The sequence below is a fragment of the Mastomys coucha genome, unplaced genomic scaffold (assembly GCF_008632895.1).
Source record: "Mastomys coucha isolate ucsf_1 unplaced genomic scaffold, UCSF_Mcou_1 pScaffold21, whole genome shotgun sequence".
In the NCBI taxonomy this organism is placed as follows: Eukaryota; Metazoa; Chordata; class Mammalia; order Rodentia; family Muridae; genus Mastomys; species Mastomys coucha.
Window position 1 is genome coordinate 154,018,790 of NW_022196904.1, and position 16,239 is coordinate 154,035,028.

A 16,239-nucleotide genomic window follows, 5' to 3' on the forward strand; every position below is an offset into this window, starting at 1 on the left:
CCCCCCCCCCCGGCTCTTAAATGCTACTCTCTAATATCCAAAGCTCCCACCTTCCTGGAGGAGGTCTGTCTACCAGTGGAATAGGGAGGTCCAAGCAAGTAATTAAAAAGAATGAGTTTAAGGAGCACAACCAGGGGACTCACTTAGCTTTTGCTTTTGGCTGATGTTTCTTTAGGTTTTGTTGTTGTTGTTTATTTTTGAGCATTTCATATGAAGAGCTACAATCAATCAATCAGTGACAGCTGAGAAAGGCAGAATCATTCTTCTCCAGAGACAAGCCCTTTTGTTAGTTAGCAAATCCCTAGTGGTCATCCTTACACACACACACACACACACACACACAGAGAGAGAGAGAGAGAGAGAGAGAGAGAGAGAGAGAGAGAGAGAGAGAGAGAATGTCATTTAAGTTCTAAACAACAACAAAACTTTCTTACCCAGTTTTCCTAGCATGTGGCTAGGGTAACAAAGAAGAAGTTTCACAAGAGATAGGGCCTTTTATAAATACAAAGTAGTCTAATGGGTATGATGAACTGTGCAGAACACTGAGATAGAAGAAAGAACAACCTGGAGTTGCCACCCTCAAGAACTGTAGCAAATCTAATGAGCAAGACAAGCATGCAACTACAGTAATGCAATTACAGAAGAGCTAACTCAGTGGAGGACACCCCCTCCTCCATCTTTCTCCTCCCCAGACGACCGTACAGAGGTTCCACATGTTAGCAACTACCATGTGTACTTTCCCATCTTAATCCTCGGCTCTCCATTTACCCACTAAAACAGTATGTTTACCAAGTTTATCCTGGAATCAATGTGTATAAGGTGGAAAGTAGTGGAAGGCTGGGGACTTCTACCCCAGCACTGGATGCCTTGACAGTGATTTAATGCCTAGAGATCTGATAGTTCTAAACAAATCCTAATTGAAGTTAGAGCTTACTCATTGGGAAACTTAATTAAATTGCCATCGTTGTCTTCTTCGAGAGAAAGTACTGATCTATTTTATTGCTGAGGTTGAAAACAGAGGGCATTTGCCTAGCAATCTTTATGTTGACTAATAAAGCAGGTTTGATACCTGAACTATTTTTCTTATTAAAAAATTTGCCATTGTCTAGAAATAAATAGAATTAGATCATTTGTAGCTTTTGAATGTTTGTTTCTCTATGGTGTTTGCAGATTGTTTTTTTTTTTTCATCCAATACCCTCAAAACACATACAGGTTTGCATTTGGAATACAGTTTTCCTATTCCTTCCTTCAAGGCCAAAGAAAAAGGAAGACTTTTTCCAGTGTTTCTAGCTCTCTGAGACTATGCCCTGTGAAAACTTAAATCCCATGCCTTTTATGTATCATTATTTTAGGCTGTGTGCCTCAAACATATTAAAACCTCTCATAAGGATGTCTCTGATTATTTGTTTGAATATGTGAGAATTGTTATGCACTTTAGAGTTGAGAGGGGTACTGCATGATTTAATCTAATAGAAGTTGAATACTTTGCATCAGTCCACAAAGGTCATGAGCTCAGAGCAGCATTCCATCTGGTTTACTAGCAAAATTCGTTGAGGAAAGTCTTGTGATAGGTGCTTTTGTCCCCATGAAGGGCCTCAAGGATTCCTTTAAATGTTTACGTACATGGAAGTTCCTCTGATTTTTCAATAATTATATTTAAGTTTAATTACCATGTATATTGCTTACATACAAAAGCCAATTCATTGTATATAATTGTGTGTCCAAGTTATAATTTCTTCATCATGTGGATTTTTTCCCATCATCACTTAAACTATTCTACACCCATCCCTAAATTAAGAATCAAAATGGTTGTGTACTTCCAACTTCATTTAGAATTTTTAGTTCTATTTTATAGTCTAAGTATGTAAAATCACAGTCTGTACAGGATTTACATAGATGTGAATCATGACCACTTATCAAAGAATATGAAATCATTCACATAATTAGTACAGAGGTAAAAAAAATGAAACATTTATTTCAAGGGGGAAATTGAAACTTTAAACTGATACTTATAATGCTTACAATAAATAGAAACCAGCAGGGAAGTCTGTGTATATGTGTGTCAGTACATGTAGTCAGAGAGAGAGAGAGAGAGAGAGAGAGAGAGAGAGAGAGAGAGAGAGAGAGATGCTGTGCACAGTGTTATGATGAAAACCTACTCTCTTAGGAGAGAACTGATACATTTATTGTGATAAAATACTCAGAATGTTTCTGTGTGCCATCTAAATAACTTCAAGGATTAATCATGCCTGTCTAACTTGATAAGAAATTGTCTAACAACACATGTGCATAGAATTTAAAGTCATGTAGTAGTGTGCTTTCTTTACATGCAAAGAATAAAAATCAAAAACATTGGTCTTCATTCACCAGAAGGGTTTCTTCTTTAGTTTTCAGAATTTAACAGCGTTAACATTCCACTACATTCATGTGTACATGCCTACATATTTATAAGAAGCGAACCTGTATACGTAAGTGTGTCACTGTCCAAATAAAATTAGTTAGAAGGAGCACACACACATCCTAACGACAATGTTTAATTTCTGACTAAATTAATATTTTTACTGATCTGTTTCACTTTGGGGATTTATATCAATGTCCGAAGTTAATTTCATTTGTGGGTTGCTAAGTAAAACAGCCACGAGGACTGGGAGAGCATCCATGTTACTACATAGTTCATAATCTTTAAGAAATGACCTTTCTCACCTTACTCTGTCAGCTTTGTGACCTTTCTAGTTTGTCATTGAGCTCCTTTCCAAGAATATGAATTGGAAGGAGAATATGAATTGGAAAAGAGAAACACTTTGGAAGTGAATTATAATTGGCAAAACTGATTATCTTCCATGAATGAGATTGCTGGAGATAGAAACAGACTGTGTCTATCACAATGCAAATGGATTTGAATAAACTAGGAGACAATTGCAATTAAATGTTTTTTTCTGTATGTGGTGCTGAGAATCAAATTAAGTTCTATATTTTGTCTTTTTCCTCCCTATCTGTTCTGTGACATGTGGCACCTGACAGAAATGGTCCAAGTCAATATTTCCCCTTATCATCATAATGTATGTTCTGTTTACCTGTCACAGTTCAGAATGAATCATTAAGCCCTTTGCATAACTAGTTCCATTACTCTAGAAATATTTTCAAAGTCAGCTTCTTAATCACAAATGACTAAGCCCCATAAACACAAATATTAAAAATACCAAAAGCTGTTAGATTTAATTACCTACGGTTTTATATCTGAGGACCTTGCCTTCTCACGTTTGATTAAGCAGATGAACAGCATTGCCTGGTGTGTGGAACACCTTTCAGGGTGCAATATCCTGATGTTGAAATCAGAAATGCTTTTGGCTGACAACTGTCAACCTCAAGTCTCAGGCTGCAGAGAAAGAGGACCTCATCCCTTCATCTGTCATGTCATGAACAAGTACCTGCCAATGGTCAACATAAGCATAAGTACATGTGTGCTCTGAGTCAGTGCCCCTCATCCAGCACAATCTTATTACCAATGCTTAGATATATGTTAGTGGTTTTGTCCAAAGATTATCACCTGGATTTACCACATTTTAGATACTCTGGAAAAGAAGCAGAACTAAGCTAGTAGCCAAAAAGAAAAACATACCTTAAAAGATTTTTAAGTAACTTGTGAGGATGCATGTGAGGATTCATGACTGTTGGGAAATTGTCAGTAAGGCATATATCATCCATAGTATAATGTTCTAGTGGCATTTGAATTAGGGACAGAGTATAAAAAACATGTGAGCACTGTCTTACTCTTGGGAGTAGAAGAAAAAATTGTGATGTGTGTTATGTAGTCATGGGGTGTATGTATGTGTGTGCATGCATGTGCAAGCACATGTGGTGAGAAGGTAGTTGTGGTGGTATGGGTGTAATGGATGTGAGGGGGTATGGATGGTGTGTAGGGTGTGTGGGGTGTATGGAGGGGTATACCGGGGTCTAGTAGGGGTGAGAATGTATGTGATAAAAGTGAGGACATGTGTGTGGTAATGGGTAACAGGGAAGATATGGGGTGGATGGTATGGGAAAGGTATGAGAGAGTATGAGCTGTATGTGTGTGTGTTTGTTTTAGAAATCTTCTGAGACTTTTCTGCATAAAGGGAACTAAGAATTTCCATGGGTTTGATTGTTTGATTGTTTGTTTGATTGATTGACTGGTTGATTGATTGATTGATTGATATTGATTTTGTGTTCCTTGCTGTTAGTCATTCTTTTTATTTTAATTGAAAATAGATTTTTTTTTTTTTGTATTTTCGAGACAGGGTTTCTCTGTGTAACCCTAGCTGTACTGGAACTCACTCTGTAGACCAGGCTGGCCTCGAACTTAGAAATCCACCTGCCTCTGCCTCCCAAATGCTGGGATTAAAGGTGTGTGCCACCACCACCCTGCTGAAAATAGATTTTTTTTAAAGATGTATTTATTTTATATATGTGAGTACATTGTAGCTGTCTTCAGACATACCCGAAGAGGGCATCAGATCCCATTACAGATGGTTGTGAGCCACCATGTAGTTGCTGGGAATTGAACTCAGGACCTTTGGAAGAGCAGTCAGTGCTCTCAACCACTGAGCCATCTCTCCAGCCCCGAAAATAGATTTTTTTTTTTTTTGATCAGCTAGGATGAAGGCATGAGAACATCCACTAGCTATTGAGAAGGGAAACCTTCATTGCATGGTTCCCAATTTTATGACTGAAAATTTCTCACAGGGAACTGAAGAAAGTTTGTTTCTCTCCAAATACACATCATATATCCAAAGACGAAAGAAAGTCATCCAAAAATCAGGCATATTAGGAACGAGGGGCCATAGCTATTCCCTGGGGCATGTCATTCTGTGCAATGATCACGAATGTTTACTCCTGCTGCTGCAGAGATTCAGGCTCCCACTGAACGGTGTCAAAAACCCTATCATTTCTCTGTATTACTTTCTACAAAAAGTAATTGATCTCGATGGCCTGCATCCCAGCATGATATAGACATAATTGGAATGTCAAGTAAGAAAGAAAGAAATGATGTCAACCACGCTGATTTCAAGTGTCCGTTTTAGTTTTTGTTAATTTCATCTGCCTCATCTCTGTTCTGGGATATATTTTCTATAAAAAAAAAAAAAAAGACAAGCTGCTTCTTTCTCACGTTTCCTGAAAGAAATCATAGAATCAACAAAGGCAAAGAACAAAGACAAAGGTGGTTTTACTGTGACTTCTGTAAACATCAACATTTATGGAGTGCCTACTATGTGCATAGAACTGCTGGAAGATGAGCAAGGCATAGCCCTGGCGCTCAGAGACACTGCAATGAGTATTTAAATACATGAGTACAGAATCACGTGGGCTCTGATAAGGACATAGTGCTTAAGGAGCCCAGGATAAAACCCTGAGTGGGGCATTCCCAACAACAGTTAGGCGGTATATCAGTTACCCATAAGTGACAATATAATTGATCTACTCCCTTTATCCCCTTTCCCTCAAAATCTATTTAAACTGTATTAAATGCAATACAACTTAGTAAAATAATTACTGTAATATTTATTCACATATAATTATATATAAATATCTATATCTTTACAATATACACCAAATAATTTAATTGAAAGCTTACAGAACTGATACCAGGATGTTTCAAATTAATCAACTCCTGGATATTTTCTAATACTTGTTTTGGGTACTGTAGGTGTTACAAAGTATAATTTTTCTCCACGAACGTGTATGTAATCTCACGTAAACAAATATAGCAAATAGTTATCAATGAAATGTTAGTGAGTTTGGGAGTGGCAGAAGGTACCATTGAAAGAGTCACTGTCAATTTTCTCTGAGGAATGTAAAGATACAGATACACAGTTAACCTTGTCATAGTTCCCACATTCTATGTGGCTAGAACAACTCTGTTTATTTAAGAAAGCACAGAGTATAATAAAACTTTCGTCTGACAGGTTGTTGTTAAATCTCCCCATATTGTGTCAACATGGGGAAGACGAAGCTTTGATTTTAAAAGACTGATCTCAAACACGGAGAAGAAAATACCATGAAATGGAAAGGTTTTATTGATCTAAGTTAACCAGTCCAATCCCTACATTAAATATGTTTTAAAATCATGTAACTGTTGGCTCACTGGGCAAATGCGTCATGGAATATGAAAACCTAACATCATCAGAAAGTATCTGGCCAAACAATTATTGGGAATAACTCTTTTTAAAGAACAGCTTTCTGCAGCTGCCGGAATGCCCATCAATGCTGGAGAAGACTTCAAAGTTGTCTATTAACTACACATGTCTATGTACTGACTTAGATGGACCGAACACAGAACTCAATAAGCTGTTTAAAACCAGAACCCCACTTAATCCCAATGAGAATAACCCATGCTCCCCACTTTAAGAAGCTGACTTAGATTAGAAGGTTAGACTTCTCTGTTGCATCTTGTGTTTTCCGAAGTAGCTTCTTTAGTCTCCATACACATAAAATAAAGAAATGAACAAATAAACACATAAACAAAATGACCTCAAATTTAATTCCTGAAGTTAACTCTGAAGCATCTTAGCAAGCAAACCCTCCAGCTGATACTATGCTGGCTTAACGAACTACCAATGGCGAAACCAATAGTAGATGTCTGGAATGTTCTCATCAGAGTTTTCCCAGAATCCACATGGAATTCTCAGATTGATCATGAACCACAGAATTTTCATATACTGTATACAACATTGACAACCTTCTATAAAGCTCTCTTTTACAAAACAAAGGATAATGCATTGAAGTAGTATCCAATGATACATGTACTAGTCTTGCCAAAAGCAACAACAAAACAAATCAAAACCCCTCCATTTGGTTGCAGTAAATCCTTTCCTGCATCGAGTGGATATTCCTCCTTACTATATGTTCTTGGGATAGCTTATATAAAGCAACTCTCCAACACAATTATAGGTCTTGAATAAGCATTAAGGAATCTATTGCTGTACGGCCATAGTAGGCATAATTCAGTGTCTTGGGAATAGGCCTAAGGTTTGGATTTCTGTAAGCACGTGTTAACTTTAGTTTTCATCCTTTGATGTTGCATTTCAGTTTTATTATTTCTGGGCAAAGATTACAATCCATTTTCCTCTTCAGTATCAACTCACATCAGCTGGTGATGGCTCCCTAAAATGCACTGAGAATGACTTTGAGGCTAAATCTGGGCTCAGAGGAAAGGATAGAGTGTGATAGATTGACAGTGAATCTAGGCAAAGAGAGGATCTCAAAGGCAATGTTCCATGAACGTCTATTGTAACACTTGAATAAAGTGGAAGTCTTGTAAATGCCCTCACATTTGTAAGACTGTCAGACAGGCAACAAGAAGTACAATGAATTATCTAAACAAAGAGAAAATAAGAACCCAAGTCACCTCAGAGATACTTGGGATATAGAAAGCAGTTTCTTTTTGATCAATATGCCAAAACATATGTGTTTCAATTACCTGGCTGCATAAGAATTTCGATACATACATAAGGCATAGGAGACAAAGGACCAGAAACAACTTACTACTGGGAACCAGTTGGAAATGGAATGAGATACAGGTTGACTATACAACTTACTGTTGATAATATATAAAAAATAGCATTTTTTTAAAAGTAGGAATTAGGGACTGGAGTTGTAGCTCAGCAGTTAAGAGCACTTGCTGTTATTGCAGATGATCAATTTCAGTTTTCAGCATCTACATGGTAATACACAACCATCTTCAACTCCAGTTCCAACAGATCCAATGCCCTCTTCTGATCTCTTCGGGTACAGGAACATGTGGCACACACAGATATGTGCAGCAAAGCACTCATACACATAAAATAAGATAGATTGTTTGAAAGTTTTTAAGAAAGGAATTAATCCATCATATAATACGTAACAAAAATAGGGAAGTCACATTTTTCTACCATCTGAAAGAATATGGGGTGAGAAGAAATACTCTGACAAAGTATGTAGAGATATAATGTAGCATTACTCTTCCCCACCAACAATTTGCTTGACACACTAGAGTTAGTTTTATATATAAATATGAGTATATCTCTTATATATCTTTGCAAAGTGCTATATGTAAGAACTTGATGTATTTTTTGCATTTCGTGAAATGATATGGTTATGATATCGACTCCATTGTAGAAGTAAGGATATGTAGGATGGAAAGGTCAAGTCATTTGCTAACTTCTTCCTTCTAGCACCATGGCCTTCCCATGCAGGCTGGGACTGAAATTATGCATTGAGCACCCGTCCCATATTGTTTCCTAGGAATATGGCCCAGTAACTGCAGGAGGCTTATTTCTCTCATCCCAGAGCTGAGTTATTTCTGACAAGAAAGTAGAATACAACTAGCTTTCTTGTTCTCTTACTTGCTAGTCAACTTCTCCTTTAAATAAGTCTTGAGTGACCATTTGATGTATATCCATCAAGGGTGGATCCACAGCTTGGCCACCCCAGGGATTCTATATACTTCTTAAGCCAGCTCTGATTCTCATTTTGATGCAGGGCCAAAAACAATAAAATTCTGACTGTCCCCCTAGTCTGGCTGTGGGTAGTGTGTGCTGATCGGTTTTACTTGGAATGAACTCAGGATATTGCTTGACTTACAGTTTTGGCAGAAAATCTGCCTGACCATGTGGCAGTTGCTGTAGTCCTTGGAATGCATCCTTTTTACTCTTGGACACACTCATAGCCACAGGGAAGGGAGAAGGGAAAATGACATATGCAAAGCCAGCACTGTGCAGAGTCTTGCACTTAGATGTCCCACTAGTCCCAGCCCGAGGTGGAGCACTTGGCAATGTTGTTAACCTAAAGAGCAATGTCGTCCAGCTGAACTTCCTGATATGACAGAATCTGCCTCTGTGACATCCATCAGACAGACCCTGAGCACTTTGGTTACAGCTTAGAAATTGAATTAAATTGGAATTAAACTTAAAAGGTCCCTCATAGCTCATAACAACCACACTGGATATCACAGTCCTTCATTCCTGCAGGGGGTTTAACCAAATTGGAAGAACTTGAATTCTGATAGATTTCCAGTGTTTCTTGATATTTCATTCAATATTATCTGAGAAATATGTTTTGAATAACTATTATAGTCTAAGCTCTATCCCAGGCAGTGGCAAAAACATACAAGGAAGCCAAAAGGACAAGATTCTGTACCCTGCCTTATGAATGGTCACCTATAGAACACAGAGTACAAAGCCTGCTCTTATTGTAAGTGCTAGCTTACAATAAGTTGTCACTTGCCACTCTCAGACCCACCAAGCCACTCACTTGTGTTCCCTTTGGTATGTATGTCTGTGCCTTCCACCATGCATACCTCCAGCTTTTAGAATGCGGAGGGAGAGAGTTAAATGGGAAATGGTCCCTTTCTGGGGAGCAGTCATGAAACTCTTTAGAGAGTATACTGTTCCACGAGTGTGCATGTCATGTCCCATAACAGGCACTTTCTCTAAAATCTACCTTACTAAGTAGATAAGACCCTTAAGAATAGCCCAGATGAACAGGTTCTTCTAGGCTAGACATTTAACCAAGATCAGAATTGCTGTTTCTCTAGTTGATTGAGGCCACTTTGTAGCTAGATTCACTTTTCAGTAAGAAAACAATCTAGCCAACCTATATGTGTGTTCCATTCAATCTGTATCAGCTTTCTTTACTTTTTTTTCTCTCTTTCTATCTCTCTTTCTTTCTTTCTTTCTCTCTTCCTTTCTTCCTTTTTCAAGACAGGGTTTCCCTGTATAGCCCTGGCTGTCCTGGAACTCACTCTGTAGAACCAGGCTGGCCTCGAATTCAGAAATCCGCCTGCCTCTGCCTCCCAAGTGGCTGGGATGAAAGGCGTGCACCACCACACCCGGCTTCAGCTTTCTATCTAACCATTATTTTCTGAAAAACAGCTCATAGGGATTCTAGTTGTTGAATATTTATGTGTCTTTCAATGAATTAAAAGGAACTTTGAGCATCTGATAAAAATGAGAAATGGCTTCTTCTTGAGTTTCTCGTGGTTTGTGGATTGTATCTTGGGTATTCCGAGCTTCTGGGTTAATATCCACTTACCAGTGAGTGCATAACATGTGTGTTCTTTTGTGATTGGGTTACTTCACTCAGGATGATATCCTCCAGATCCATACATTTGCCTAAGAATTTCATAAATTCATTGTTTTTAATAGCTGAGTAGTATTCCATTGTGTAAATGTACCACATTTTCTGTATCCATTCTTCTATTGAGGGACATCTGGGCTGTTTCCAGTTTCTGGCTATTATAAATAAGGCTGCTATGAACATAGTAGAACATGCATCCTTACTGTGTATTGAAGCATCTTCTGGGTATATGCCCAGGAGTGGTATAGCTGGGTCCTCTGGTAGTACTATGTCCAATTTCCTGAGGAACCACCAAACTGATTTCCAGAGTGGTTGTACCAGCTTGCAATCCCACCAGCAATGAAAGAGTGTTCCTCTTTCTCCACAACCTCTCCTGCATCTGCCGTCACCTTAGTTTTTTATCTTAGTGTGGATACTTCGATCCTTCTTAGAAGGGGGAACAAAATACCCATGGAAGGAGTTGCAGAGACAAACTATGGAGCAGAGACTGAAGAAAGGACAATCTAGAGACTGCTCCACCTGGGAATTCTTCCCATATTCAATCATCAAATTGTGGATGCCAGCAAGTGCTGGCTGACAGGAACCTTATTGATATGGCTGCCTCCTGAGAGGCTCTGCCAGTGCCTGACAAATACAGAAGTGGATGCTCACAACCATTCATTGGATTGAGCACAGGGTCCCCAATGAAGGAGCTAGAGAAAGGACCCAAGGAGCTAAAGGGGTTTACAGCACCATAGGAGGAACAACAATATGAACTAACCAGTACCCCCAAAGCTCCCAGGGACTAAACTACCAAGCAAAGAGTACATATGGTAGGACTCATGGCTCCAGCTGCATATGTGGCAGACGATGGCCTAGTTGGTCATCAGTGGGAGGAGAGGCTGTTGGTCCTATGAAGGTTCTATGCCCTAGTGTAGGGGGATGCCAGGGCCAGGAAGCAGGAGAGGGTAGGTTGGTGAGCAGGGGGAGGGAATAGGGGGGTTTTTCGGAGGGGAAACTGGGAAAGGAGATATCATTTGAAATGTAAATAAAGAAAACATCTAATAAAAAAAGAAAGAAAAGAAATGTGTAAAGGGTACACACAAAATACTAATAAAAAAGTTTGGATTAAAAAAAAATGAGAAATTGCACTGGGAACACACAGTGTATTCCTAGAGCCACAGTACTGAATCTTCTTGTATATAGACTAAAGAGCATCCTCATGTATGTCGCAGAAGATAGCACTTGCATCCAGCCATTTAAACAAATCACAAGCTTTTTGTCAATACGCTGAAGTGATCTTGGACATAGAGGTTAGCATAGTTCATTATCAGACTCCTCTCTCTCTCTTCCTAGCCTGAATGGCGCTCACAAGTTATGTACTCTTTTAAGGAAGTCAGTTTTTTTAATGCATAAAATGATTAATGTTATTATTATTCCTTTATCCCACATTCAAATCTCTTCAACAGAATCTTCCTTTCCTGGAAAATAGAGACTTCAGAAGTATCAAAAAAGAAAACCAGGAGATGTCCAGTTACATGAGTTTTGATCCCCACCCGTTTGATTTTGAAATGACATAAGATTAGTTCGAGCATCTTCTCATGTCATCCCGATGAAGATGATCCTAGGCTGTCCCCATTGAAAGTCTGGCTAAGTGGTTTTCACTGGTGCTTTACTTTCTCATTCAAAGACTTGTTTCATCTGACATTTATAGAAATATTAGACTGTCTCCCCACCATATGGTGGTTTGTGTGCTAGTTGCCTTATTTCATCTCTGAGCTATATTTCACTGGGCCTTCCTGAAGGTGTGAAAGATTCTGAGGTACTTAAAAAAAATCCAACTTACTCAGCATCTATGTGTCAAGGGTACTTTTAGGTATTTTTTACACATGATCTTTTGAGCGAAAAACATCAACCTTAAAGACATATTAGATCTGTAAACAAATGAGGAGATAAAGACTTGAAGAGCTGAATAATTTGTCTCAGCATCCTCACTAGAAAGGAAAGAAATGGATTCCAATGAGAGGCAACATATCAAATAAATATCATAGTGATGTTTTAATTGCAACACTACATCTTCTACAGATTAATATCTATTATCTAAATAGTATGTGTATATATGTGTGTGTTGACATTCATGTGATAAAATCACTTCCAGTTACCAAAGCCATCAGGCTCTGTGTGAGGAAATCACCTTGATATCATTAGATATGAGCATTTTTATGATATCTGCCCTAAGCAATATGAAGATAAAAGAATCTGTCCCCAATAAAATACACTGTGAAAAAAGTCAAATGCAGAAGAATGAAAACAAAACAAAACAAAACAAAATCTAGAAATAGATCTAAATTTAGGCTTCTGATGTGAGTGATGAATTCATTTCTAAGTACCTCATGACTTAAAAAGAAAGACGCAAACTGAGGCTAAGTCTTAGAAATGAATCTGATTGGGCTTAAAGATGAAGCAATTCAGACTTGCAGAGGGGGCTAAACTTCACACCATTTCATTCATTTTCCCAAAGAGGCCTGAAGTCTAGGCCAGCACGAAGACAAAGGGACAAAAACTTGCACACAAAACAAGTAGCTATTTGTTCATTCTGCAAGTCCACAAACACTCCTCTTAAAGCTCCTCAACCCATGCGCTCAGAACTGGAAGTGCGTGAGGAAGAATTTGCTTTCCAGAATCCATAATCTACTAAAGAAAACTAACATTTCCACACAGCGAATACAGTAGTTAATGTCAAGAGCTTTCAGAGCATCTGCATGAGTAGTAATGTGAGATTTTCACACAGGAGGTGGTTTCGATTGAGGTTTAAATGGGCTTTGAGTAATATATTCAGAAACAGAGACCATTCCTTGCAGTAAGTAGACAGAGCAAGTTCGAGGGCACAGAGGCATACAAGTCACCAGTTGGCTTGAAAGATTCTAGATTTATGGGAACTATATAAGAGTAGCAGAAGACAGCCTAGATTAGAAGAGAGAGCACAGATAATCTTAAATGACATATACAAAGTCAGGTGCCATCTGGGAGTGATGGGGAGCTATTGCAGAATTTTAAGAGTGTTCTAGAACATGATCTACAGAAGAGCCATCTAACCAATCCCATGGAAGATGGACTGGAGGAAGAGAGTAAAGAACCCAATTAGCAATTGTTTTATCCCAGCTGAGTCAGATGGGACAGACCCAAGGTAAAGTCGATGACGAGTGAGGTGAGCTGGGACAGTATTTCAGAAAGTCAGACCTGTCTGTGCTGGTGTTTTTAACACAGGTTGCTAAAGCCTGCAGGTGCTATTGTTGCCTTACCACTAGAAGCAGACTCCAATGGGACATAAAGACATGAAGGGAAACAGCAGTGTATGGCAGGAACAGGTATCATCAGTATGCTTTGTTGAATGAATAAGTGAGTGAATGAATGAATGAATGAATGAGTGAATGTATAAATGAGTGAGTAAATGAATGAGTGAGTAAATGAGTGAGCAAATGAATGGGTGAATGAATGAATGAATAAATGAATGAGTGAGTGAGTGAATGAGTGAGAGAGTAAATGAGTGAGTGAATGAATGAGTGAATGGATGTGCAAATGTCTACATGGAGTGTTTGCAAATCTCCATTTTAATAAAGCTTAACTAAATCTAAATATCTCAATATCCCAAAAGTAAGAAAATACCGCAGCTCTTTTTTTAATTGATTTAAGTTTTATTGCATTATGATGAGAAAAGATACATGATTTCAATTTACCTGAATTTGTTAACATTTAAAAACATATTTTAAGTAAATAGAATTAAATCACATTCTTGTTCTCCTTTTGTACCTCAACTCCTCCCAGAGACCCCCCTTCAATACCTATAGTACCTTTTTTGTCATATCTTTAAAATTTATAAAATATTATAACAATAAAAATGACTCTTATAAAAGTTGTTTGATATAAAACAGCAATCAATTTAACAGTCTTTTTTTTAATTTATTTATTTATTATATGTAAGTACACTGTAGCTGTCTTCAGACACACCAGAAGAGGGTGTCAGATATCATCACGGGTGGTTGTGAGCCACCATGTGGTTGCTGGGATTTGAACTCATGACCTTCCAAAGAGCAGTCGGTGCTCTTCCCCACTGAGCCATCTCACCAGCCCAATTTAACAGTCTTATGTAGATGCTTGTCTACAGCAATACTGAAAATACATATGTTTTCTCAATATAAATTTTAAATAACTCCACACATATTAACTGTATATTTCAAAATAATACATCACTACTAGTATTTTTTAAATGAACATAAATATATAAAGTCTTTTTGTTTGTTTGTTTTGTATTTAGTAGAGCTTAAAATCTTGCCTCTTACTGTGGTACAAGCCCAAAATAAGAACAATTTTTAGACATTGGATTTTATTGTAATAAGGCCCTCACATCACCAAAGGATTTTACCTCCATCATAGCAAAGCTGAGAGTTGACAGTTCTGCTGCACCAAAGAGTGGAGCTTCCTCTGGGTGTTTTGGAACTGGCTGCGGAGTTTGTGCCCAAGGTCTGCCCAGGGCACTGGCCAGACAGACCAGAAGCAATCCTAACCACTGGGCTGGTGGAGTTCCTAATACTGCAGCTCTTTAATCTCTTTCAAATGGGAAAAATTATTTCTCTACAGAAATTATAATTCAAGGCCAGCTGCTATCACAGGCCATTCTATTTAATGGAAAAGAAACCACCAATGACTCTTCCCTCTAAAAATAAAACAAAAACATTATAACAGCATTGCTACACACGAGGACCTTTATGAGGATGAACTCATCTAATTCAGATGTCTATGAGAAATACTTTATCACTTCCATGTTCCATATGTGAGAAGGATCAATGAAGGGCTAAGTAATGTTTGCGATCACACAGCCAGCAGGTGAGAGCCTATTCAAGTCCAGCCTCGACAGATGGACCATACTGTTACTTGTGGCAACAGAGTGATGGCATTTGAATGGAAGTGGTAACTTACACCAAAAACAGGAAGACGGGAAAAAAAAAAAAGGAAAGGGGACAATCATAGAGATTGTCATTCTCTATAACCTCATTTAAGGACAACTTTTGGTGCTCTTTTTATAACATTTAGGCATTTTCTTTGGCTTCAAATAAATGATAAAAAATTTCTATTTTTTTTTAGTAAAGTACAGATTCCACTGGAAACGGTGTCTTTTAAGCACCAAGTGTGGGCATTCACAGTTTTATTTATATAAGTAAAATTCCTCACACTATCTGCAGCATCTAACAGCATCTGCAGGGGTCTCAGGAGGACTGCTCTCCTCAAAAGCTGTTAATTAACCTCAGATTGGCTCTTGGAGTCTCACTGAATTCTAGATGCTTTTTTTTTAATTTTCAAATCTAGGAACAAAAATTTGATATTGAAGATAATTACATTTATTCTGGGCGAAGTATTTCTACATGTGGGCTGCATTCACAGCATTTGAATAGAACACTAATTGTAAAGTGTGGGGCATGTTGCTAGCTATCCTGAGGCCCGGGTAAACACTGACCTGTTTTAAATTACTCCATGACTCATCTAAACAGCTATAGACCATACATCCAGCATTTAAATGTAACCACAAATGCCAGAGTGCAGAGATTTTCCTCAATCACAAAACCCTCTAATTTGAGGTGTACCCAAAATAACAATGATGTATATGGAGACACAAATTAGTGGTTTCCATAAATAAGATCACTCCGTTGTAGACCCGGTTCTAAAGTTTCACACAATATTACAACCATGTTTTGATGTCAAGAAGTTTTCAATCACTACTCTAGTGACATAAAAAAGAAATCTAACAAGGGGGTTGCCTCTAAATCCATTGATGTTCGGAAATCATGGTTAAAAAAAGCTTTCAATCTCTCTGCTCTGGTGTTGTATAGTAGGAAAAAATGGGAAGAACTAAAAAGAAATAATAAGAATTTCAAAAAAGCAGGCATCTCAAAATCACTAAGATGTATCTTCACAAAATAAGACAGGGAAACAAAATGAACCTCTGCAGCAAACAGGAGGCAGACGCTCAGCAGAGAAATGCACAGTGGAGAGTGTAAAGGCAACAAAGTCAGTGTCCTCACTTACAACCCCCACCTAGAGTCATCTTCCCTAAGCCAGGCCAAACACCCAAACACTCAACCACCATTCTCTCTCTCTCTCTCTCTCTCTCC

At 38.2% G+C, this 16,239-nt stretch overlaps 1 protein-coding gene across 22 annotated transcripts in view; it reads left to right on the forward strand.

Annotated features, from left to right (window-relative positions):
- Positions 1-16,239, forward strand: part of Trpm3 (transient receptor potential cation channel subfamily M member 3) — a 934,047-nt gene that overhangs the window by 713,751 nt on the left and 204,057 nt on the right. The window contains exon 9 of one of the 22 annotated variants that reach the window (XM_031389951.1): positions 1,214-1,396. The exons of the other annotated variants lie outside the window; for them this stretch is intronic. Coding sequence (XP_031245811.1) covers positions 1,214-1,322 — 109 coding nt within the window. The 3' untranslated portion in view covers positions 1,323-1,396. Of the gene's footprint in view, positions 1-1,213; positions 1,397-16,239 lie in introns of those variants that run through there. 22 annotated transcript variants of the gene reach the window in all.